At 39.5% G+C, this 23,660-nt stretch overlaps 1 protein-coding gene across 23 annotated transcripts in view; it reads right to left on the reverse strand.

Annotated features, from left to right (window-relative positions):
- Positions 1 to 1,480: 1,480 nt before the first annotated feature.
- The window catches only part of ank3b (ankyrin 3b), a 180,347-nt gene continuing 158,167 nt past the window's right edge, over positions 1,481 to 23,660 (reverse strand). For 7 of the 23 annotated variants that reach the window (XM_079851664.1, XM_079851665.1, XM_079851669.1 and 4 more), the window contains 9 exons: positions 22,507 to 22,603; positions 22,129 to 22,357; positions 21,799 to 21,924; positions 21,298 to 21,420; positions 20,859 to 20,885; positions 20,194 to 20,275; positions 11,166 to 11,240; positions 10,713 to 10,844; positions 9,986 to 10,500 (listed from right to left, as the gene is read on the reverse strand). In XM_079851664.1, coding sequence (XP_079707790.1) covers positions 10,346 to 10,500; positions 10,713 to 10,844; positions 11,166 to 11,240; positions 20,194 to 20,275; positions 20,859 to 20,885; positions 21,298 to 21,420; positions 21,799 to 21,924; positions 22,129 to 22,357; positions 22,507 to 22,603 — 1,046 coding nt within the window. In that variant the 3' untranslated portion in view covers positions 9,986 to 10,345. Of the gene's footprint in view, positions 2,213 to 3,084; positions 3,169 to 4,282; positions 4,421 to 4,546; positions 4,631 to 6,166; positions 6,254 to 7,186; positions 7,410 to 7,511; positions 8,191 to 9,985; positions 10,501 to 10,712; positions 10,845 to 11,165; positions 11,241 to 13,228; positions 19,094 to 20,193; positions 20,276 to 20,858; positions 20,886 to 21,297; positions 21,421 to 21,798; positions 21,925 to 22,128; positions 22,358 to 22,506; positions 22,604 to 23,660 lie in introns of those variants that run through there. The other 16 variants (XM_079851677.1, XM_079851674.1, XM_079851672.1 and 13 more) reach the window with 10 other exon arrangements.

The following is a 23,660-nucleotide window of genomic DNA, read 5'->3' on the forward strand; positions in this document are numbered from 1 at the left end:
ACTGATCAGATTTTGCCAGATTTAAAAATATATTTATTTATAAAGATTATTGTGGCACACGTCTATTTGTATGTTTAGTATCAGTTAAATCAATTGCTAAAATATTACATTCAAATTATATATTTTTCAGTGACCAAATGTTTCCAATAAAAAAAAGAACATATTGAAAGGAAGACAGTTTTTGGCCTGCCAAGTATTATTATTTTCTATTAAATAGTCTATGTCAAATGTTTAGCTGAGTATTCCATGAAACCAACCTCCCAAACAAATCTTGCATTCTAAATAGTATGAACTGCAAGCCAATGCAATTTCTGACTGAATTTCTGAATTTCACTAGTTGAGACTGTCAAAGGAAGCTGAACACTGCTGATTTCTTTGGTAATATATCATGTAATTTAAGGGTTACTTTACCTGAACATTCTGTCATCATTAACTCACCCTTATTTTATTCCTTTTGTTTATCTTCGGGACACACACACACACACACTCTTTATATCATTTTTGTCCATCCTTTGAAAGTCACATAACCAAAATATTCAAGCTTCAAAAAGTTCATAGAGATTTTAAAAGTAATCCAAATCAAGCAGATTAATCCAAGTCTTCTACTTTTTTAAGAACATTTAGATGTTTTAAGACATTGTCAACCAAGACCATTTTGACCACACTTCCTCAAATGTCGAGTGCCTATAAAAAAAGATCAAATATACAGTATCTGTACAGGAAAATTGTATGTAAACATTATGATATAGGGCTACATTTGTACAATAATAAAACACTGGACAGAATGATTGTTATTACTGCATTACACTAATGAGGAATGTGTGGGGGAAATGTGCTTAATTATAATGAAATAATAATTTATCTTTTTATATTTTTATGTCAATATCGTACGTAACTTTCATTATGAGATTCCCCCATGTAAACGTTAATGTTGAAAAAGAAAGAAAACACATTGAGGGTTTGAACACAATTTATTATAAGCTTAAATAATTAATTTGATCATCCAGTGTATGCTTTTTTTTTTTCCATACATATGTTTGTTACCAGATTTATCATCCATTAATGCTTGGGTGATTTCTCAATAATGCACCAAAACCAGAGTAAAATTTTCCCCAAAACCACAGCAGCCTTGAAAAGTAGTAAAACACTGCTAGAATGATTACAAATGACAGGCTGACAGAAAGACTTCTACATCTTCGAGCCAACACACACGAAAACAGTTAAAAGTGCATCACGGCAGTCCACATGACGCATTCCGGTGAGCATTCGGATTTCAGTAACTGTCACTATCTGTAACTGCATAGGGAAACCGGCGCTGTGATGTGACGGGACACAGTGTATTTTAGTGAAGCTGAGCAATGAGTCAGTGGTGGTGTGATACTGTCATCTTCGTTAAAAAAAAAAAAAAAAAAAAAAGGGTAAGCATTAGCAAGGCTGTGAGTGTACACGTACAGAACATCTTTCCCCCTTCTCTCGTGTGTTATGCCGTTTAAAAAAATCGAAATAAAGTGAATCACATGCATGAAAATATTAGTACTCTGAAGAAGTCTTTGAACAAAACTACAGCTGCTCCAATGTCCGTACCACTGAGAGCTGCAGTAGGTTTAAAAGAAATATCAGTTGTTAAAATCAAGCTGGCTTTTTTCATTTACAAACATTTTCTGCTAATAATTATACAAGTGCATGTGAAGCGTTCCCTTAAAATTGGAATCAGAATTGGTAGTTCATTCCTACACACTTGCCAGTGCATTAACAATATTGTGACCCACTTTCAAATTTATACAGTGTAATTTATATACATCCTAAGCTCCAACAGCATTATACACTCCGACATTATGGATCCGAGAGGAAAAAAATGTAAGGCGAGTGTTGAAGGTGATTCAGACAAGTCCCTCCATTTCTGTCAACCAGCAATATGTTTTGTGGCCTCTTTGGTCACGGAAGTGCTTGAGCGCTGCCATGGAGCTTCTCGCATCGGACGCCCCCCCCCACCCCGGTCGATTGAAACGTCGCACCAACAATGTCTTCTCGACCATTAGCCATTATTGACAGAAACACGTTTTTTTTTCATGCTCATGCGAAATCAAAAGTCGTCTGGCTGAAAACCATTTGTTTTTATGAAAGCTGCAGACACACGTTCCTCATCCCCTGACCTTGTGTGCGTTTCCAGTGACCTTTCTCCCAGGAAGATGGTTTCGAAACACTTTCAAATCTGAAACACAGTGGCAAAAAGAAAGAAATTATATATTTTTGTAGAAGTGACATTACACGAAGTGACATTATGCGATAACCAAGAACATTTTGATCACGCTTCCCCATATGCTGGGTGCTCAAGCAAGCATCATTTTCAATTTTAGGAAAACTATCCCTTTAAGAAATGCCTTTTGATATACATTGCAGAGGTGCATTAAAAATGTGGAATTTCGCCTCAAAATCTAAAGCTAAAAAATAAAAAATAAATATATTTTTCACTAAGAAAATGAAAATATGTGGGAAGCACTGAATATATATATATATATATATATATATATATATATATATAAATTTCCAAACATGTGAGAATACAGTGAAAATATAAGATCTAAGAAAATCTAATTTAATCTTGCAAAAAGAAAGAAAGAAAGACAGAAAATAAAAGCTTTAGGATTTGGAAAGAGTAGAACAAAGAAATATTATGAAGTAAAATACGCAAGAAATATTTATGATTTCTTGGCCAGTAATTTAAATTGAATTTCATTGAATTTGAATTCAATTTCATGTAGACATTAGATGTCCAGTCAATGTGCGAATTCACAACGCAAGACCCAAATGACCCTTCAAAACACTTTGTCTTGGTCTAGAGCTCTAGACACAGTACTATCAGTAAGAGAACAACTGCATGGACTAACTTGCTGTGTCTGCATGTCATCAGTGGGCTGCGGTCTACTGGAAAAATCGCTGTAACAAAGCACATTTCTCTGGTTGAAACTATTGTGTTGATGACTACACACAAATCTACCGCCTGATCTGGCAGGATTCTACTCTGCTCTGCTTTCTACCCATTGACTTCCACTGACCTTTCTAGTTTTGTGCCTATGGGCTTACCAAAAAAGAGCACAACTGTTACGATTGACCCTTTTCCTCCCTTTGTCTTCCTTCCTTCTTTTTGCCCTTCACTCCTCCTCCAGCCTGAAATGACAGAGGCAGATAAAGCACGTTAGAGATGACTCTAAAAGAGCCGTCATACAACAGTGTCTGCAGGGTTACCAATGCCCATCCATGGTAGCACAAGAAAACTCTATAAAAGAAATCAATTCAATTAGTCCCAGCCAGGACACATCAACAATGTTCCCTCTAATTATTGTTCTTGTTGAGCAAAACCTATTTATGCAGAACTTAAAGCCACATGAGCAGTAACACCACCTGTGCAGTCTTAAGTTTAGACAGTGTCATTCTTTACAAATAAATTTTTATAAAAATACATTTCTATATTTTGTATAAAAACTAATTTTATTATTTTAAAATTATAATAGAAAATACTGTATATTTATGCTAAATATTTAATATATATTGTATAATTAATATATTTGAATATATATCCCGCAGCAGATGTAGGCAAGGTGGAGCTGGGGGAGGTAGAGGGTTTCGGAGGAACTCTGATAGCACGCTGCAGGACTAGACTACGGCAAATACGAAACACCAGACAATTTAAATGTTGAGAAAGCAATCTCATTGGCTGCAGGATCACAAGAGGCCAATCAGCCTAGTTCAGTTTCATGACTGAACAATAGATATGCCATGCAATACTGTTATGTTTTTGGTTAATTTGTTTTTGTGAGATAACTCGAGATAAACTAGCTTTGTCAAGATACCTGTAGCTTTTATTATGAAAAGTAAGTCATGCTCATGAGAAAAAATCCTAAAAAATGTTAATGCATGGCCTCTATGGCCTTCTTTATGTCTGGAAAGTCGTTTATTTTTCACTTTCATTTGTTTTAGGATGCAGCCTAATTTAATCAGCATAGTTTCAGCTTCTGCTGAAAATCAATGGACTCCAGCTGAAACTGTTTCGCTGATTCAACCCCACATATTTTTGAGTCTGCTTTCTCTTCTGAATGTTTATTGTTCGGTGTGGGAACACGCTCACAGCAAGGGAACACAGCATATCAATCAACACAGATCAGTTTTCCATTAATGAAGCCACGTCAAACAAAAATCTTGAGTTAGATTCTTAATACAACGCATGTTTTGCACACTGCAGGCCTGCACTAGTTTTAGCATCAGCACTGCACACGAATCCAACCTCAGTGTGCACTCTGTGGGGCCCGGGGCCCCCCTCTTCCTCCTGCTCGGCCCTACTGGCCTGCCGGGAACGCTTCCCACGCTTTCTCCTGCCTTTTTCCTCAACAGCAGCTGTGAGATGCACCACTTTACGGGTGACCTAAAAGAAGGGGGTAAAGTCACGACTCATGGTACTGGTTTACACCGACACGGGGACAGTGGGAAGAGAACAGATGTGGTAAAGTGAGGAGATGGTGACACTGCTAGGGGTGGGCATGAACATTACTTTTCTGGTGACTATGTTTCCATCTTCATCCGTGTACTGCTCCTTTGTCACTGTCTCACCAGGGATGTTTTTGGCCTGATCACCCTATAGAGGTGGGATGCATGATGAGATATTTCAGATTCTTTACTTTGTTTTATATCAGACACGCACACACACAGGGTATGTGAGGACATCTAGAAAGCGTTATTTCAATTTTATTTGGCAAAAAAAAAAAAAAGAGAGAGACGTTTTTTGGTGTAAGAAAATATAAAGATTCAAATCAAACATACTGATGACAACATCATCACTACAGAAAAAAAACAAAAAAAAAAACAGCATGAGCTAATTGTCTTATGCAGGCTTATCTTTCAAATGACATGCCAAAAGCACCACCAAAAAATATTTGAAATGAGGTATCAATATGTAGCGAAGCTTAATATCAATATGAAGTATTAGTAGTGATGCTTTAGCAAGCACATTTAATTAAAGGTAGGGTAGGTTATGTTTTACATAAATGCTTTTTGTTATACTGGTTGAAACTCCAGATTGCAATCAATAATAGAAGTGGTCTAAATATTTTGATTTTTTTTTACATATATCTTCTGTGGAAGTCTCGGGACCAAAAAATGTCCGTTCATTTATTTCATTCGGTCCGAATGCAATGATAGGATGTCCTACCAGAGCGCCGCAAACAAACAGTAGCCACCCTTTACAGTTTCTCCTGAACCAAAACAACAGGGTTATGCTGTGTTCACGCCAGAATTACAGTAATTAATAGATGGCAACCCATGATGTTCTACTCGGAGTGGTTCACGTCTTCAGACGCGGATTTATGCATTTCTAAGGCAACACTATAAAAATGAATCAGTAAGAGTCAGGTGGTACAAGTCAGAGTTCCTTCAGTTGTTTAAGTCTATTATTAGTGTAATGTTATGTCCTTTAAGAAATGAGGTACGTGGCAAGCAGGACAAAGCCAAGAGCCGTGGGAACAGTGCGAGGCCGGTGGCTTGAGTGTTAATGAGCGTAACATGCCTGCCGGTCTTGAGTTTCTCACAGAGGAGCTTTGGGAGCATTAAAGGAGGAGCAACGACAGTGAAAGAGAGGACCAGGCCTGGACTATTTAATGTTGTTTCATTATATTTTAATGCAGCAGTCGTCCGTGAGGGGCTACCGCTTTACTTTCATGTTGTGTTTGTTTATGATTAAAGTGTTTTAACGTTCGCTGGTTCCTGCCTCCTCCGTCCCTGAATAACAAACCTTGCTACAAGGTAATTTAACACCGTCTGTCGTGACGTTTTGCAGACTCAGCTGTGCGCATTCATATGTTTTGAAGGAGGCGTGGCTTTGAAGAGCACTCTGAAGGGAGGGTGGGATCTTATGCTTTCAAGGCTAGCTTGCTATTGCTAGCCGCTCCAAAATAGCCTACCCTATCTTTAATAAAAATAAAGAAGAAAATTAAAAGACGGAAAAAAAAAACAGATGACAAGAGAGACATAAACACTTCAGAAATCACAGCAACTTCTTCATGAAAAGTGGCAGTGTGCTAATCACTTCATTCCCTCTTAGCACACAGACTTAAGCCCACACAAATTTTGTAGCACACAAACCGGCCCAAAACTACAAGAGTTCCACTCATAGTACCTTCAGAATCACTCTCCGCCGATACACTCTGGTGGTGACAGTCTCTTCCTCATCAGAGCTGTATTCATTATCTCTACGCGCTTCCTGCTAGAGTCAGGTCAGCACATTACAGCAGTGAATGAGCAATCAAGCTCATATGAAATGCTTCAGACCTTCAACTAATGTTCTTCAAGTTACAAATCTCAAGAATTGATGGTGACCCAGCCTTGATAATGGTTATTTTTTCTTTCAATGGAGAACATATTCGCATTTACATGTGCAGTTATAATCAATCTAAAGTGTTTAGTTTTTTTTGCATAGTCGAGCTACAGTCTGTCCACGTATACATGATAGTTTTGATGCGTAATCAAGTAACTCAAGTATTAAATACAATACACATCATACATCAAGCGCAAAATACCAAGGCCAATTGTAGTCTAATTAAATGTGTATACATGCTGGAAAAATACCCATCTGGTATGATTTTAGTCAGAACTTTTAAAAAAGTGCATATAAATGTACTTTATAAAAGAAATGTCATTAGATGTATAAGAGTCAGTAGAGTATTGAAGGTGTGTCTCAATCCACTTTCTAATTCCCTATTGTGTGATTCAGGTACTAGCAAAAGTCTTGATCTACTAAATACTAGGACATTGAATCCTTAATTACCCGTGAAACGATTACAAGGTTGCACATTCTGCAGCTTGTATTGCTGCAACCAATATCTTTTTGGTAATATTTACGTTGTTTAGTGTGCATCTTCTTTGCACCTTGAGACTTCAGAGACCAAAGAAGACCTACTGACATTTGTAGTAAAATAATAAAGTGAAATGTTTACAATGCATTTGGAACTTTCACAAAAGAAGAGCCCAAAAGAAATAGCTGAATCCATGGGCAGTGTACTTAGTTCTGGACAAACGGGCAGATCGAGACACCCTGAGCCATATGAGTGCATGCTTGGTTACAAACTTGGTTTATCTATCTAAGAATATCTACAGAGCATTGGTGTCATTTTTCAGTGCCTCTCAAAGAACACTGTACCTGGACTTTAGGCTCGGAAACCTCCTCCCTGTGGTTTGGTCCTCTGTCCTCCAGAGCCTCACTGCTCACTTCCTCTCGTCCAGAGTCTTTCCTTGCTTTGCCCTTTGGTTTGCTGAAAGACTCACTGGCGTCTGGTGATAAGACAGCTTGGGCTTGGAGTACTTGATGTTCTCCATTTTGCTTCTCAGCTTGCACTCCAGGTGTTGAGGACATTGACTCTTGGCTGTGGATACATCGAAGTTTAAAATACATTACTTGATTGATACCTAACCTGCTGAGCTTGTGGAATAAGATGACTACAGTTTGTTAATAGAGATCACAGTACCTGAACTCTCTTTGCCCTTGTTTATCAGCACCCAGTCCTTGGCCAGAAGTTGCCGTCTTCACGTTTGCACCGGATGTCTCACTCTGCAGACCTGAAATTGAAGACATGTCTTTTTCTGCTTGCTGCACTTGGGAGAGGATTTCTTGCAGCCTCTCCTCAGTCATCTCCTCATCCTCTGAGCCTTCCTCCAACTTAATGTTCTCCAAGAGAGACTTTATCTTCTCTTGGGTCATCTCTTCATCAAACCCAGACTTTCCACTCTCTCCAGGAGCTTCACTGGCTGAGGCACAAACAGGCATCTTAGGTTCCTGCTGCTCTTTTACTGGCCAGTTTGGGAAGACATCTGATTCTTTGGAGGTTCCCTCACTGTCATGTTGTTTTGAGGGGGCAACAGATTCGTGGCTGACACCAAGGTCATCTTCAGCTGACCCATCCTCTTGGCTAACAGACTCTCGACCTCCAATAGAGGAGTCCTCTGCCATGACAGTAGGCGGCTTGTTATCTGTAGACACTGAGCCACTAGTGGTTGGCAAGGACAGTTCACTGGGTCTAACAGGGGCACTAAAGGGGAAGTTTTGCCTACTGTCCTCGCTAAAGAAATCATCCTGGCGAAGAGGGGTAGGGGGCTCATAGGACAGCTCTGAGGGACTCTTGAGCTCCAGCTCAATGTTGTGGTAACCTGAGTGATACAACACAGTGAGATGGAGACGAACACTACTTGTGCACAACGCCACAGCAACAGATGTTATGACAGAGGCCTTTGAAAATGTCATGGAGGAGCATGTCGGTGTTAGGATGGTCTTCTAAATTTAAAACGCCCTAACTGTATGGCTTTTAAGGAATATTCTGGGTTATTTGCAGAAGTTCCTCCAACTAGAGTAGTCCCACCATAAAATTTAGATAACTTTACAACTCAAATAACAAACATTTTTACTTAACAATACATTTAAGTGATTTAGCAAAAATACAAGCTTCATATTTCACCTGTTAAACCTTGTGGTACACTTGCCCCATAGACTCCTATTGTATATGGATTATTGCAAGTTTGTTTTCACAAACAAACTGAGGGAAAAGTTATTTTCAGTGGTAGTCGAAAGGATACCCCAGACGGCCGATAGAAAATAAGTGAACCCAGAATATTCCATCACAAGTATACCATAAAGGTAAGCAACATATAGTATAATTAGTATAGTTATAGATATCTTATAGTTCACCATGTAATTTTCAAAGGCAGATAATTACAACACTAAATATAAAGTTCTGGAACAGTGGGGTCCTGACGTAAATGGAGAAAGATGGAGGATGATGATGAGGAAGAGGAAACAGACTGAGATTGCTTGGTCAACTCTTTAGGGATAGGAGATACAAAGGATATAGATGAAGTAGAGGCAGTAGAAACTATCATGGACACCAGGTTGCAGACAAATGGAGCAAGACAAGATAAGATGTTGAACAGTGTTAGAAACATAAGACTTATGAGGATGATTTTGCTATATGAAGATAATAATGCAATGTTAATAACAGAGTGAGTTACCATAGCATGAGTGAAGAGCTGTAGCAAGAGCTAGCACTGATTTACTCCAGCACAGAAAGAGAAACTATGCTACAGAGCTGCGCTTTGAAATGAGGCAAAACTGTTGCTATGAAAGAGTTGGTAGGCAGTGGAGAAGCAGCTGGTCTGTATTTGAAGCAGAAGCACTCTATCAGGAAGGTTCAGAGGATTCTGGGATATTGAAGGATCAGACAGCTTGACAGCAAGCAGACATTCCATAGTAGCCAGAGCCATGCTATCGATAAAGCTTCCAGACTACTGTATGATCATTATTCCATTACATTAGCAATACACAGAGAGAAACTTAAAGGCAATCATGCTGTTAAAGCAGGTTGGATATTATTATGTTTTCATGTATGTTTAATATCTCAGAAAGTATAGTGAGAAAACAGAGTAGAGAAAACTAGAGCACTATTGCTAATTGTTAGTTGCTATTGGAGTATACTTTGTATACACATAAACATAATCTTTATCTTAATCCTGTATGAACCAAATCTTAAACCCATCAGATACATCACACAAATAGATTATAAGGCCTTAGCAGATATTCCAATAGAGCGCAATAATAAATGTCCCACATTGTTTAGCGGCCTTGGATCTGACAGGATTTTTCCCAGGCGAACCGGGGGTCCCACACTTAAAGAGTTTCAAACCATGAACCAAATCAACTAGCTATAAAAAATCAGAACATTACAAACAAAAAAATGTATGTAACAATCTGAATACCACATTATCAAAGCTGTTGACGTATAGACACTGATTATAAGTATAAAAACAACATTTAAGCATATAATATATTATATAATATTCAGATGTATACAAGTATTTAATTAGAGTGAGAGGGCTAAGAGACTCATATTGCAGTGTATACATAATTGTTTCTCTATGGTGAATTTTTTTTTTTTTTTTCTTTTTTTTTTTTTAACTTGTGTAATTTAAACTATTATTGAGATGGGATTAAGTTTTGGTTCATCATTATCTTGTCATGTCATGTGTCAACCATAGCTACATGCATTAATGCTTTCATACAAACATACAATCATAATAACTCTATATATATGTTCACACTGATCCCTGTCTGGTCCAATACCAGGCTGGGAAATAACAGTGTTGATAATTGGTGAATCTAACTGATTAGAAAGGAAGATTGAGATTTAAACTTAAACTTGAGTTTAAGTTTATACTGGGTTTAAATTTAGAGCAATAAGTGTTTTGCCATGATGGTTCTATGAATCTACAGATTTGTGAGAGACATAGAGAAGTAGAGTTCAGGTAGATGGGGCTAAACTTTACCATCAGCCTGCTCCTGGGAAACTGCGCTATCATCTGCAAAACACCTTGTGCCTGAAATGTTACCATAGTCAAATATCGGCCCTTCCAGCAATGTCACAATATCCAACCGATTGATCTTAGTCAGGACTGCAGTTAAGGCATCCGCTAAAAGGAGAAAAGAAAATATTTTCATGGTTGCACATATCAGCTAAAATAAATTATGCCTTTAAATTATAAACAAAGTTATTCCTTGTATAATGGCTGAGAAAATTATTTGGATGCAGAAGTCTCTGTCCCTGCCCACACCTTACCCACCCTTCTCCCTTCCATATGATTAACCCTCATTCAGAAAATATGTAGTCCATAGGCATACTTACTTGTAGCGTTTTTACCATCTCGGCTAACCCATTTCTTTAATAGCATGAAACTCTGAGCTGTCAATGAGTTGGGGTTTTCCACACGGATGTGATTAATCTCATCAACCGAAAATTCCATTTCCCTGGCCAGCTCTGCAACACATTAAAAATAGATTAACAACTCTGTCTTTACCACTCCCCCGTACACATGTGCGCAGTACTGCAGTGACTGCAGACGGCACACCCTACTGATCACAGCAGCACCGATGCTTTGAGAACCAACAACAAAAGGCAAAGCCATATGTACGCAATGTAGCGATGTTAAAAAAAATTGCATTTAGTCCTAAAAATGTGATATAAATTACTCTAATAAATTACTTTACATACACTATTACAGATATATAAACAAATAGAGTATATTTGTGTTAAGGTGGTTATGTAACACTTTGTCCTCTAGGTGGTGTCATTTCTTACCAGTCCAACTTAGACCAAGATGATCCGCCACAATAGCCATACGCAAATCTGTTCTTTCACAGGGGCTCTGAGGGCCTGAGAGCAGAAAATGGAAAGTCATGAAAATCTTTTAAAACGTATGTTATTCAGAGAAGTTAGAAAAGTAGTAAAGCAGACAACCCTATTATGATCAAGCAAAGAGAATTAAAAGTCTTAGGGAGATTTTGGCATACTTTGGCCATATCCAAATTATAGGTTGGGAGACATTGTTCAGAAAAGAGTTATAAAATATTTTGATATAGTCAATTAATATGTCAGTGGTTTTAAGATGTTAGATTTGTGAAGAATACATCCTATCAATCTAACAAGAAATGTTTAAAACCTTCTGACAGTATAATCTTACCAGAAACAAATGAATCACAAATAAAGTCAAAGTCAATTTAAATGTTTCTACAGCTACAGCAGAGGTTCAAACGTGAATTCACAATATCATATGAAACTGAACATGCGGCATCTTCATTGCTGTGCTAGGACTCTGTGTCTGCGTGGGCTCACGAGATTGACAGGCTTCCTTAGCACTTTACAAGAACTAGAAACCTATTGAAATGGCCAGCAACCCACTAACACTGGCATGCTACAGTAAAACTGACTTATCCATAGAAAGAGATCTGAAGACAGGTTTAGAGACCAGTACACAAGTACAGTACACAAAGAGAGAGAAAATGACAAATGACAAAGATGACATCTACAGTCAGGTCACACCACAGACAATCACAACGGCTCATGCAACTAAGATCATACAAGTGGAAAGTTTTACAAACTAGGCTCGATCTCCACGCAGGGGGCCACTTGAGGCCCAGCACCCTGACTGCCTTCACCTCCATCAGTCCTCCTCCTACTCCTCCTCCTCCTGTCTCTGCCGGACTGCTCAACCTGTGATCTCACGTCTCTAGCAGACCTGGATGTACTGGAGGGTTGCGATGCTTCTGACAAAGATGTGTTCCTTGATGTGCTGCTTTCTCCATCCTTATCATATACCTGCATCTCTTTCTCTTTACTGGAAAGGCAGTCCACCAACTTCACTGGGCTACTAGGTATTAAATGACTACTAGAACTTTTGTCAACCTCACGTAAAGTCTTCTGACCACATTTACTGCCTGATCTACTTACTTGACCGGTTTTTGATCTTTTGTTGGTGGTTATCGCTTCGGTTGGCTGTGTTTTAACTTTTTTTTTGGCCATTGTTGTAGTCCTACATTTCCCCACTGGTGAGGAACTAATATTTTTGACCTTCATCATTGGTATGCTAGATTTAGGCTTCACATCTGGGAATGGATCTAATCGACTCCTGGCTACCTTTCTAATCTTCTGAATTGGTCTCGAAGATGTTTGATCGTTTTTACAACCCAGTGGTGGATGAGGTATTCTTACTGGCAACCTAGACTTTGGTGGCTTTCTTTTAATGTCTTTGCACTGGGAGATAACATCATTATTCTCTATACTACCATCTCTGAAAGTACCAGTGTTCTTTCTGACTGAATCCTCATATTCATTTATTACTTGAGCTGAGCAAAGCTCAGACATTGACAGCTGTTTGGGTTGTACACTGCTTTGCAGTGAGTGATGTGTTCTAGCATTTAAGGCCTCAAGATTAGCATTATTACTGCAATTTCTGGAATTATTGCAAGTTGTTTGGAGGTTTGCTTGCGGCTCTGCCCTCGATGAGTCTGTCCTTTGATTGTACTTGCTTGTTCTACAGGTTTCTGGTCCTATTTGATGTGCAGTCTCTGGTGTTTGACCTTGAGAACTATCCCAGTCTACACAAACAAAATCTCTCCTCTCAACATTGGACGTTTTAAGTCCTATCTTAAAAGAAGAACATAAAGAACTGACTTCTGAATAGGGGGGAGGTTCCATGTCGTGAGATGTGTCAGAGTGGTCAGTGCATATCTGAATGATATTGTATGATATAACAGTGTTGTCCTCCATCTTTATTTGTGCTCTCTCAACTATCTGTGGATTTGAGGTGACTACATTTGGTTGTCTCACCCCATCCCCTATCCTCCCTCCAAATGTATGCTCACCAATCTGAAAAAATTGCAGCCTTTCTTCAACAAAATCCCTCTTGCTCATGTCAATCGCACCACTGCGGGTCATCTCAAACATCTTCCCTTCGTGGAAGGGGAAAGGGTTAGGTTCGCTAGTTGGTGTGCTTTCATCAGTTGGGGTTCTTGCAGGAGTTGTGTCAGGGGTCGTTGCTGTAGACTTGTCATCTACTGCTAGCCCAAACGGCTTGGGCTCATCATCTTTAATTCTAGCGTCCACTACTTCATCTTCTCCTCCCTTGCTTGACCAAGGATCAAAGCCTTTTGTTGCAACAGTTTTAAAAGGAGTATTAAACTCCTCATCAAGCTTGTAACTAAAGTAAGTTTCTGACAATCCTTGATCAGATTGTTTTCCATCATTTTCACTGTCCTTTCCATTCTTTTTGTTTGAGGGATCAGACTTAGCTTTGGTCTTATTGCAGTCCTCAGCTGGTGATTCTTCTTGAATTACTTCAAGTTTACTTTGGCAACGATCACTTGGTCTAGACATATTATCTGATGCCCAAATATCTTTTCTGTTCTCATTGGGAAATCCAAATGGTTTGGCAAAAGAATCACATAAGCCGTCATCCTCATCCTGAAGTTCATATCCATCCAGAGAGTCAATCTCAGTGGCGTCAGTGTCATGAGAGAACTCTGCAGTTGTTGCTATTGAGCAATCTGTGATGGACTGATCATTGCCATTTTGTTCATAATCATAATCTTCTTCTTTTCCATTACCATTTTCCCCTGGTTCTTTATCATTCCCATTCTTGTCATGGTTTTTTGATGGGCTTTTCTTCAAATCTTCGTCCTCATCAATCTTAAAGGTATATTTTTTTATTGGAATGGGTTTAAAGACTGATTCCTCCTCACTTGAATCACTTTCATTAGCTCCTGGGGGTACAGGAGATGGAGGCTGGACTCTTATTATGGGTTCAGCAAGAAGATGCTTATCATGCTCCTCTTGGAGATTTACTTCCATCATTTCAGTCTCAGCCTCTGAGGAAGGAGTCGACCATTTTTTCTCAGGCTGTGACGAATCAGAATCCAGGGGTGGTGGAGGAGGAAACTCTATATATGCAACTCTTTTGTCTTTTGTCTCATGGCTAGTTTCATGTTTACCATTGGCTTCTTTTTCTGGTTCAGATTCTTTCAAAGAAATAGCTTTGCCTTGTTCACTATCTTCTGACTCCTCTGAAACCTCAGCTATTGGGCTTGCAATACCTGGCATAAATGCAATAAATGGATCAGGGGTTCTTGAGGTAAGATCATAGCTGACCTCTTCTGAGCTTGGTGTTTCTGGAGTCATAGGACTTTTGCCAGAGCTATCAATAAAAGAGAACTGTTCTAAGGTGTCATCATCTGGACTGCCTTGAGGAGATGTGGGCTGTTTCTGTTTAACTGCAAAAATTGTACGACTTTCTGAGCTAGCTATCTTTTTGAATGTTCCGTTTGTTCCTCCTCCCATATCTTTGTCAGCCTGTTTCCCCACTTGGACACTTACATAGACTGGTAAAGTTTTAAGCCCTTTGAAACTTTCTCTTGTTGTAACTGTGGATATTTTTTCCACTGAACTAGTGTCACTTAGATCACTTGTTGTTCTACCTTCAACAGAGACTTCTTCAGACTTCTTTGTTGCAGATTCTTCTCTCTGCATCTCTGAACGGCCCAGAACCCTTGGTTTGGTCAAGGCAGGTATATGTGATGGGCCCTTTTCAGTTAATTTACTTAATGTGTCTTGATTCACATTCTTTGACTGATTATTGTCTGCGGAAGCTGATGATGTTCTCACAGGAATATGAGATTCTGTCTTTTTCTTAAGGGTCTTTACCTGAAAGTCATTCCTATTGATATCATCCTTAGACAAGAAAGCTGTTTTAACAGTCTCATTTTTAATGCCACTTTTTAAATATTGCTGCTCTTCAAGATAATTAATTGCACTATCCTTATCTGCAATGTATTCATCTTTCAAGTCATGAGATTGCACTTTAGTAGAGCTCTCTTGAGTTTTATTGATTTCTTGATCCCTATTCTTCTCAAAAAGTGAGGCTCTTTTTACAATAGTATCTGATGTAGTACATTTTTCAAGTAAAGATTTTTCACCTGATTGCTTTGAGACAGCAGTACTACTGCTACTGGGAGGACCTTGAGCTTTACTACTCTGAGGGGCAACTTTACTTTTATCAGTTTCTGTTAGTTTTCTAGAAGGTTTTTGTCCTTCATCTGTGGAATCAGCCTTTGCAGGTTTTGAACCAGTGGAAAACTGATATACTGGTAATTTACTTTCTGGCAGTTTTTTAACTGGTTGTTTTGATTGTGTCTCAGGCACATTCTTATCCTGTTTCTGTACTTCTGTTTCAAACTTTTGTCGAACAGAACTTACTTTAGAAGTCTTAACTGGGACTGGGGGGCCTGCATCACCTGCCTTTGCCTGCTGAGGGTCTTTCTGCTGTTTTGGCTTGTCCTCACTGAACTGTGAGAGCATATGTCTCTCAGGACTGTTTGGCAGACTTGCACTTTTTCTTTCATTTGTACTGCCAAACATCTTCTGCCTGCCTTTGTCCCATTCCTCAGCTGCACTCTTTTGTTTTTTCTCAGGGCTGCTGCACATTGAGCTTGACCCCGACCGTGTCTCCTGTGAAAGTCTTGTTGGTTTCTTTTTCTCAGGGGACTGGAGCTCATCATTTAACTTTTCAGTTTTGTCTCTAAAAAACTGAGAGACCTCACTCAGTTTCTCCTCTGCTTCTTTAATGGTCCGATCTACTCTATCTTCATAAATGAGTTTCTCTCTATTCCTGTCCTGCTTGTCTTGGGTGAATCGCATCCAGACTGCATGTTTAGGGCTACCAGGTTCTGTGGTGTAATGTAATACTGTAACTTTGTCATATTGCTCATCTTGTGGGGGATATTTACCTGATTTGTCTGATGAATCCCTTGCTGACTTTAATTTGGACTCCTTCCTGTGGCCAGCTACCTTTTCTCCATAAACGCTTTCTGCCCCTTGTACCTCAGTGGCTATGCTATGTGACTGGTCTGCCACTGAGTCCTCAGTATCAGAATGTGATATGTCTAATTTCTCTGAGAGCAACATTTTCTCTGCAAACCTGTATGACTCCCCTCTCAAATCGGACAACTCGTCATCATGATACTCAATAGAATGCTGGCTTAGAAGCTTTAAAGCTTTATATGACTCGTCTGCAATGAGCTGAGCTGAACTGGGACGACTCTCTTCCTCTTGAGAGACAGGTGTATTGACTCTGGATGTGTCTAAGAAGAATGGCAGTGATTCCTCAGCAGCAAGTTCCTCCTCATCTTGAAGAACCTCATAATCACCATCAACCCTTTCAACAAGCTCCTTGAGACCTCGGCCACCCTTGCATATAAACTCTGGATGCTTTTTAGTCTCTCTGATTATAACTTCAGTTGGGTCAGTTGTGTTGCCCTTTTCTATGTGCACCTCAATAATTCTTTCAACTTTGGGCTTTTTGTCTTTTTCAAGGAACCTTGGGGACAATTCATCTCCTTTAATGGTGTCCTGGCCAGCTTTGTGCTCAAATAAACCTGCTAATTCTTTGGAAGGATCTCTTCCAGACTGAAAAGCTTTCATTATGTCTCGGACTGACATTGTTTCTTCAATCCTGTCAGAGCCAGCGTCTTTCAGTTGAGGTTTGTGGTAGACCATTCGAGTTGTAGTGGTAATATGAGTTTCTTCTTTGACACATGCCAGCTCCTCAGAGTTGACTTTCATCTGCAAGGCCTTTACCTTATCTTTGATTGTGCTAACTGTTGGCTCAGGCTCAACTGAATTCTTCAAAGCTGCTGCCTCATCCATTAGTGGCTCACAGACCTCCTCCGGATGTTCATAGCTCCTGATAACGTGAACAACCTCAGTTCTGGTTTCTGTTATTACAGGGGGAATAGGCACATCTGTGAAGGGGGGTTTGGGCCCTGTGCTCTCTGCACTTTGAGGAGCAGATGGGGTCTTTTCACTTCTGGTTTCAAAACCACTATCTGAAAGAGGACTCTTATCTTGTTCATGGGAAAAGTCATCAGGAGATTCCAGGATAGCATCTGTGCCACTATAGGAATCGGCTAATTTACTCAAGTCTTTCTCTGAGGGAGAGGTCCGCATACCTGTGGGTGGCATTTTGAGCTTGTGCTCCGGTTTCATGATGCGCTTCTGTTTTTCCTCCCCTTCCTTCTTTATTTCATCATATCTGCTCTTTACATCAGCTATTTTTGAGAGGGAACTAGCACCAAGATCATTAATTAAGTAATCAACCACTTTAGCTAAATTGAGATCTTTGTCTGGCACTGTCTGCGGCCCAACAGTAAGGGTTGATTCAAATGTTGGCAGGGATCGCAGAGCACTCTGTCGTGCCTCCTCAATTTCATCTTTGGAGAACTCTTCCCATTCATCCTCTGAGGCCCTCTCTTTACTTGAGATTTTAGCCTCACTCAGGACATCTTTTGTAAGAATTTCACTAACTTTGACAAGGTCCTCTTTAACTTTCTCAACCAAACTGAAAGGCTCTTCATCCTCCATCTTGGACTCTTTAGAAACATGCGAGTGGAAGCTCTTGGCTGCAGCTGAGGAGTCTGTTTGTAAGATTGCAGTCATTCTTATCAGATCATCCTTCATATCTGCCACATCTTTAAGAATCTCTTGACTGGATGTCAATGTAGGTGCGGCAGCTGCTTTGAGGACTGTAGGGGAAATGAAAAGCGAGGGCTTTGAGGGTTTCATTCGCGATGTAGAGGGCTGTGCTTGAGTGTGTGTCTGAGGTGTGATTGTTATTTTGTCTGGAACTTTCTTCCCCTGGGGTTCAGGGAGCACATTGACCACGGAGAATACTGGAACAGACATGGAAATGGATGAAACTGGCGTGGTGGTGGCTGGAGATCTAAGGGAATCATAAACAGAACTTGATAAGTTTGATCTTAAAGGTGAAGTTACAGATTTTAGCGCACTATAGTTTGACATAGAGCCAGCGTAAAATGTTTTCTCAGCCTCACTGAAGGCTGCACCAACACTGGCCGTAGCTGCTTGTGTTGTGGCTTGTATCCTTTCTTGTAAGCTGTAAGCCCCTCCTGAAAACAGACGGGAAGATGCAGAGGATGATGAGGGGTACTTTATCGGTGAAATGGATCCGTTTAACAGAATTGTTTCAGTACTGGCTTTTGTAGACTTCGTTGATGAAGAAATCGATGACATTAGTGTCCCCCTAGCTGCATCTGTGGTGGTTTTAATAGAGGACAAGCTTGCTATGTTTCGAATTGGAGAGGACACCGCTATACTTGTGGGGGCCAGGGCAGATTTAAAGGACAAAGATGTGTATGTATTTGTGGTCGACTTTATAGAATCAGATTGGGTCACTGTGGTAAAAGTTCTGTCTAGCATGGATCCAGGTGAAGAAATCAAGTTAGCTCTTGAGGACAATGAAGCAGCAAGCCCCTTAATGGACACAGGATCTGTGCCAGTTTTACCCGGTGAAGACAGGAGACTGGAGGAAATTGGAACTTGATTTTGGGGGTGTTGAACCACAGTCTTTATTGGAGATGACATAGATCTGTATGTTCTAATGGGTGATGCTACATCGTTAACTGATTTTGCAGGAGAAGTGTTTGACATTCCTAGGGTGGACTTGATTGGAGAAGCAGAGGAAATAGACCATGCAGACTTTAGTGGCGAAGCAGATGGCGTGTTGGAAGGTGAACTGGAGAGGGAACCCAGTCCACATTTTGTTTGCCCAGGGACGGTAATAGGAGCAGTCGACCATGCCTGGTAAGATCTTGTTGAAAAGACAGGTTTGTGAGCGTAACCAGCAGGCAGTGTTCTTGTTGTACTTCGTTCAACTGTTTCTTTAAACAGACAAATGAAAATCCAACATAAATCAAGAAAAAAATGGTGGGAAAACAGAGAGACCAGAAGGAAAAAATTGGTCAGTGGCGTTCGTCTTATAAGGAGGTAGAACAGCAGTTTTATGACGTGAAATGGAACTGAAGGTGAGGATGTAGCCAAAATAAAGACGATCCACAGAGATTCATGGCCCACAAAGGGTTTACAAAAAAAACTGAAAGCCAACAAAGCGCGCACACACAGAAGGATGACATAAATGATGAACTACAAAACGTAAAATGGCAAGACAAATGCACACGACCAGAGTAAAACAATTTCACTTTTGACTTTTGATGTGCTAAATTCTCCTGTGACTGACTACCCTCATTTGCTGCAGTGCCTTTTATCTGTTTGCTTTAAAAAAAAAAGATCTTTCCCCAATTTGTATATTTTGACAAAAACAGAAGGCTCCAAAACAAAAAGCATCCTTGTTCCTATGCTATAGCTAAAAACATATTATGGCAAATGCAGGCTAACAATGACTACAGTTCATAATATCACGCACATCATGCAGATCTGAGTAACCTTAGTGACAGGCAATTCAGTGCAAAGTGTGAAAGCACCCGAGAGAATCTATCTGTGAGTCTTCATGCATTTCCCTCAAAAATGCATTAAATTATTCTGCACAATCACAAAGCCAAAAGGAGCAAGACTGGTTGTAAACAGGAATTAAAAAAAGGAAATGATTTTTACTTTGATGCCAAACTGCATACAGTCTGCATTATTAAGACACTCAAAGTAAAATGGTATGAATGTTTCAAAATATAATTCTTGCTAGTGGGGGTAAAAATGAACAAATAGAGTAAACAATATCTCACAAGCACAGGGCAAGCACGGCACACCAACTGAAATACCAAATTTTACATGCAAACTAAACTTAAAAAAACAAAGAAACAAGCATGTGGACTGTTCATGTATGGTAAGAATGTGCAGATAAAACATTTATGCTTTTGCCAGTTAATATATAATAGATGGTCACAGTAAGTCACATGTTAGCTTTAATCACTCCCAAGAATTTGGTTCTCAAAGTAAGTTCATATATTAGTGAAAACATCACACTCACTCGTTCCAGGCTCGGTCAGATAGCTGTAGCGCTTACGTAAGGCTATAGATGCAAAGGTATGACGTCGTTCTGGCTTTTCAGTCTGTAACAACAACAACAAGAATCCTATCAGTTCTCCCATTTTCAACCCTGTTTAAAGTTCAGCTAACTCTTTTATTGTTCTTTCCTTCTGGAAAAAAAAATCTTATGACTATAATGAAGGAATATGCACTGATTTGGTCCCTTTTTAATACGTTTACTCTATATTTATTTATATTTATATTTAAATTGAGTTGGCCTAAATTGTTTTTATGAGCTTCAAGGGAAATCAAAGCTACGATGACTTCCTTTGATAAATTCTTAAGGCCATGAAACAAAAAGAATAACTATGACTGACTAGGTCAATGAGATAATGGGCGACGATAACCAGCACTTTGTTGCACAATATACAAATATTTTTTCTCCTTAAATCAAATTTGATATGTGATCCAATTAAGTCTTGACAGTCTATGCAACAATACTATACTTGGTGCATGGATGGGTAAAAATCAGCTTGCAGAAAGTTGCAGCAGCATGCAGTATGTGAACTGTATGTGTAACCATGTTAAAGCTGTCTAGAACAAGCAAATAACCCAGAGCTAAAGCAACTAGCAGACCACATGGAAATGAGGGGACAGCACTATTACCTCTTCCTCAGGATCTGAATCCACATCCTTTTGGTTCCCAAGATGCATTGCAGAAACAGAGGGTATAACGTAATGAAGAGCAGGGGGAAAGAAACATCAGGATGTGAAAAAAGGCGATTGAGAGCACACCAAGTAAAAGTTACCGCAAAGCATAAAGGGGCAGAAATAAAAAAAAATACAAAAAAGCACAGAGCCACAACCACAGAAGCTGTTGAAATAAGCACAAGCCTGTGCACCTTCAGCCAAAGCAAGATCCAAATCAAAAGTGTGATTTGGGTCAGTCACAACAACAACAACTTGAAAGAAGCTTGAAACAGATAAAAGACACACTCAGGCAGTTTGAGCCAAGTTTAACCCTCAATAACTAGGAGCACTGCTCTATCTTTCCTGAGTATGAAGATGGCATGATATGACGCAGATGATTATAGTTCAGCCTTACCTTCTTGAGTCCAGGAAGTGTGATGTTTAAATTACAGATAGCTGCCTGAGTGAGACCCTTGGAAGTTTTGGTCTCTCTGAGGAAGGACAAGCGTCCGCATGGCTCTTGGCTGCTGTCTCTGACCTGCAGAGGACAAACAAATGTTACTGCTAACAAATTAGTCTTTAGGTCTGACCTGCCCAGAATTGACTGGATAATAGCATGTAGAGAATGATAGAGTAGCCTATCTGATTAAAAAATAGTAGAAAGTTTCAGCTGGAAAATACCAAACACGCTAAAGTGAAAAGTCACAGACAGCAATATGCTACAGTTTCCCATTACCTTATGATATCTCAGGGTCTAACAGAAAAATCTATTTTTAACCCAAGAAATTTAAGCAAAAAAAGATTTAATCTACATAATAAATATATAATACAAATATCAGACAGACAGGATGCGTTACTAATGTGCTTAACTGTCATGAAAATAATGTAAAAATGTGAAAGGGAAAACGTGAATTACCTTTACACAGAACGGGAGTCTATTTTCTTTGAAAGCAAAGAAGTTAAAAACCAGCTGCTGTCCAGCTTTGGTCAGAGGGGCCAAATTGCCATAGCAGTCCACGTAGATGGGTTTCCCCTCAAGAACCTTAAAAATAAACAGCCATGTCAGTGCAACCACAACATTTTATTAAACTGTTAGAGACAAAACTTTTAAAAAGACTAAACCCAGCAAAAATCATAATGATAAATAGATATCGTAAATATCAATGATTAGCATGGAAGGTTTATACAGTACATCAAAATATTGTCATAATAGCAACACAAAAGAAAAACAAAACAGATAATTTACCTCAATGTCTTTGCTTCTGGCCACCTCCTCAAAGTTCTCCTGTTGTTCCAGAGTTTTGTCCACTTTATCGTCAGTCATACAGAAGCACCGCAGGTTGGACTCCACAGGGTCATTCATTTTAGCAAACACTACAAACTTGGCCATGTAGGGCACACAGATGAGCTCCCTGTAGAGCTGGGTGGCCAAACCTACAGTCTCTGGGATCTGATGGCAGTCTGCAAGCCAAAACCTGGACACAAATTTAACAGTCACAAAGCTGAAAATGTGAGATTTTGATAATGCACCTTCAAATTCTTTTGAATTAGATCAGAGTTATTGAAAATAGATCAAACAGGCGAAGAGGATTTAATGAGAAAGAAGCTCATAATGTTCTTGTACCTGGCAGACACATTTGTGGTGAAGGACACACAGTCATTCATAAAGGTGAGAGGTGTAGTGCCAGTGATGTCCTCCCACTGAGCCGGCGATGTGCCACCTGTCACAAGATGCTTTATTAAATGGATTCTGAAGGATTAAAAGTTTTCTTGCCAGTCTAAAACTAGATGAATACTATGGAAAGTGGAAAGTTCTGCAAATGTGATCTACTGACAACTCGCAAATTAAAGAACACAGACGCAGCTGGATCATTTCCATAATGACCAACGCAATCTACCAAGAGCAGCGCTAATTAACTTCTGGTTTAAGACATGCTTTTTTTTGGGCGTAAATAATGGCACAAATACTCTCCTGTCTGCAGCAGCGGCCTTAAGTATCTGGGGGCCCGTTTCAATAACTAATATGGGGCCCTACATAAACATAAACATAATAGAGCAGAAAAAGCAAGGATTCCTGTTGGTTTGCATCAATGGTATATTATTTTATTATGTGCACTTTCAGCTTCATGAACATGTAGCTCAACATAGAAATAATCCAACCTTATTTGATTAAAACTATATACAATTATACAGCGTTTTACGTTGGAATAAGCCTCGCTCTTTCACGCAGGGCAACTTCACTGCTTAATTGATTTGCGCAGTATATTTTCAGCTGTCTGGGCTGACTTTAAAAAAAAAAAAACAGCTCAAATATCCCCTCAACTTGAATTATTTAACAAAAGCAAAGAAGAAAAAGTGTCTGAACCGAACTTATCATAAATAACGATGGGCTCCGCATTATTTCAGCACCGCTTAAGCCATTTGCGGGGGCTGTAAACGTCGCCATGGTAACCGCGGCGCGAGTTCAACCAATCAGAGACATCAGTGTTTTGCTTAGAATTGTGGGTAGTGTAGTATTTCTACAGAAGATCGCAAATAACAAGGTTGATTTCATACCTTGTGGCTTTTATAGGAGCAGAAACTTTCGTTTCACAACCTCGTAGCTCGTGGTCAATCTACCTTGGATAGTTTAGACATTATGGCTGAAATTTGAATGGGATTTTGCTGGTCTGTTGGAGCCGAAACATAGGTAAGGCCGCGTCTGCCTGTCTAAAAGTCTGAAAGGGAAACTACTATAAATGCATATGCAATAATGTCAGCCGTAAAAATAACCGCGCC

Source organism: Squalius cephalus, assembly GCF_949319135.1.
Source record: "Squalius cephalus genome assembly, chromosome: 19".
Classification (NCBI taxonomy): Eukaryota; Metazoa; Chordata; class Actinopteri; order Cypriniformes; family Leuciscidae; genus Squalius; species Squalius cephalus.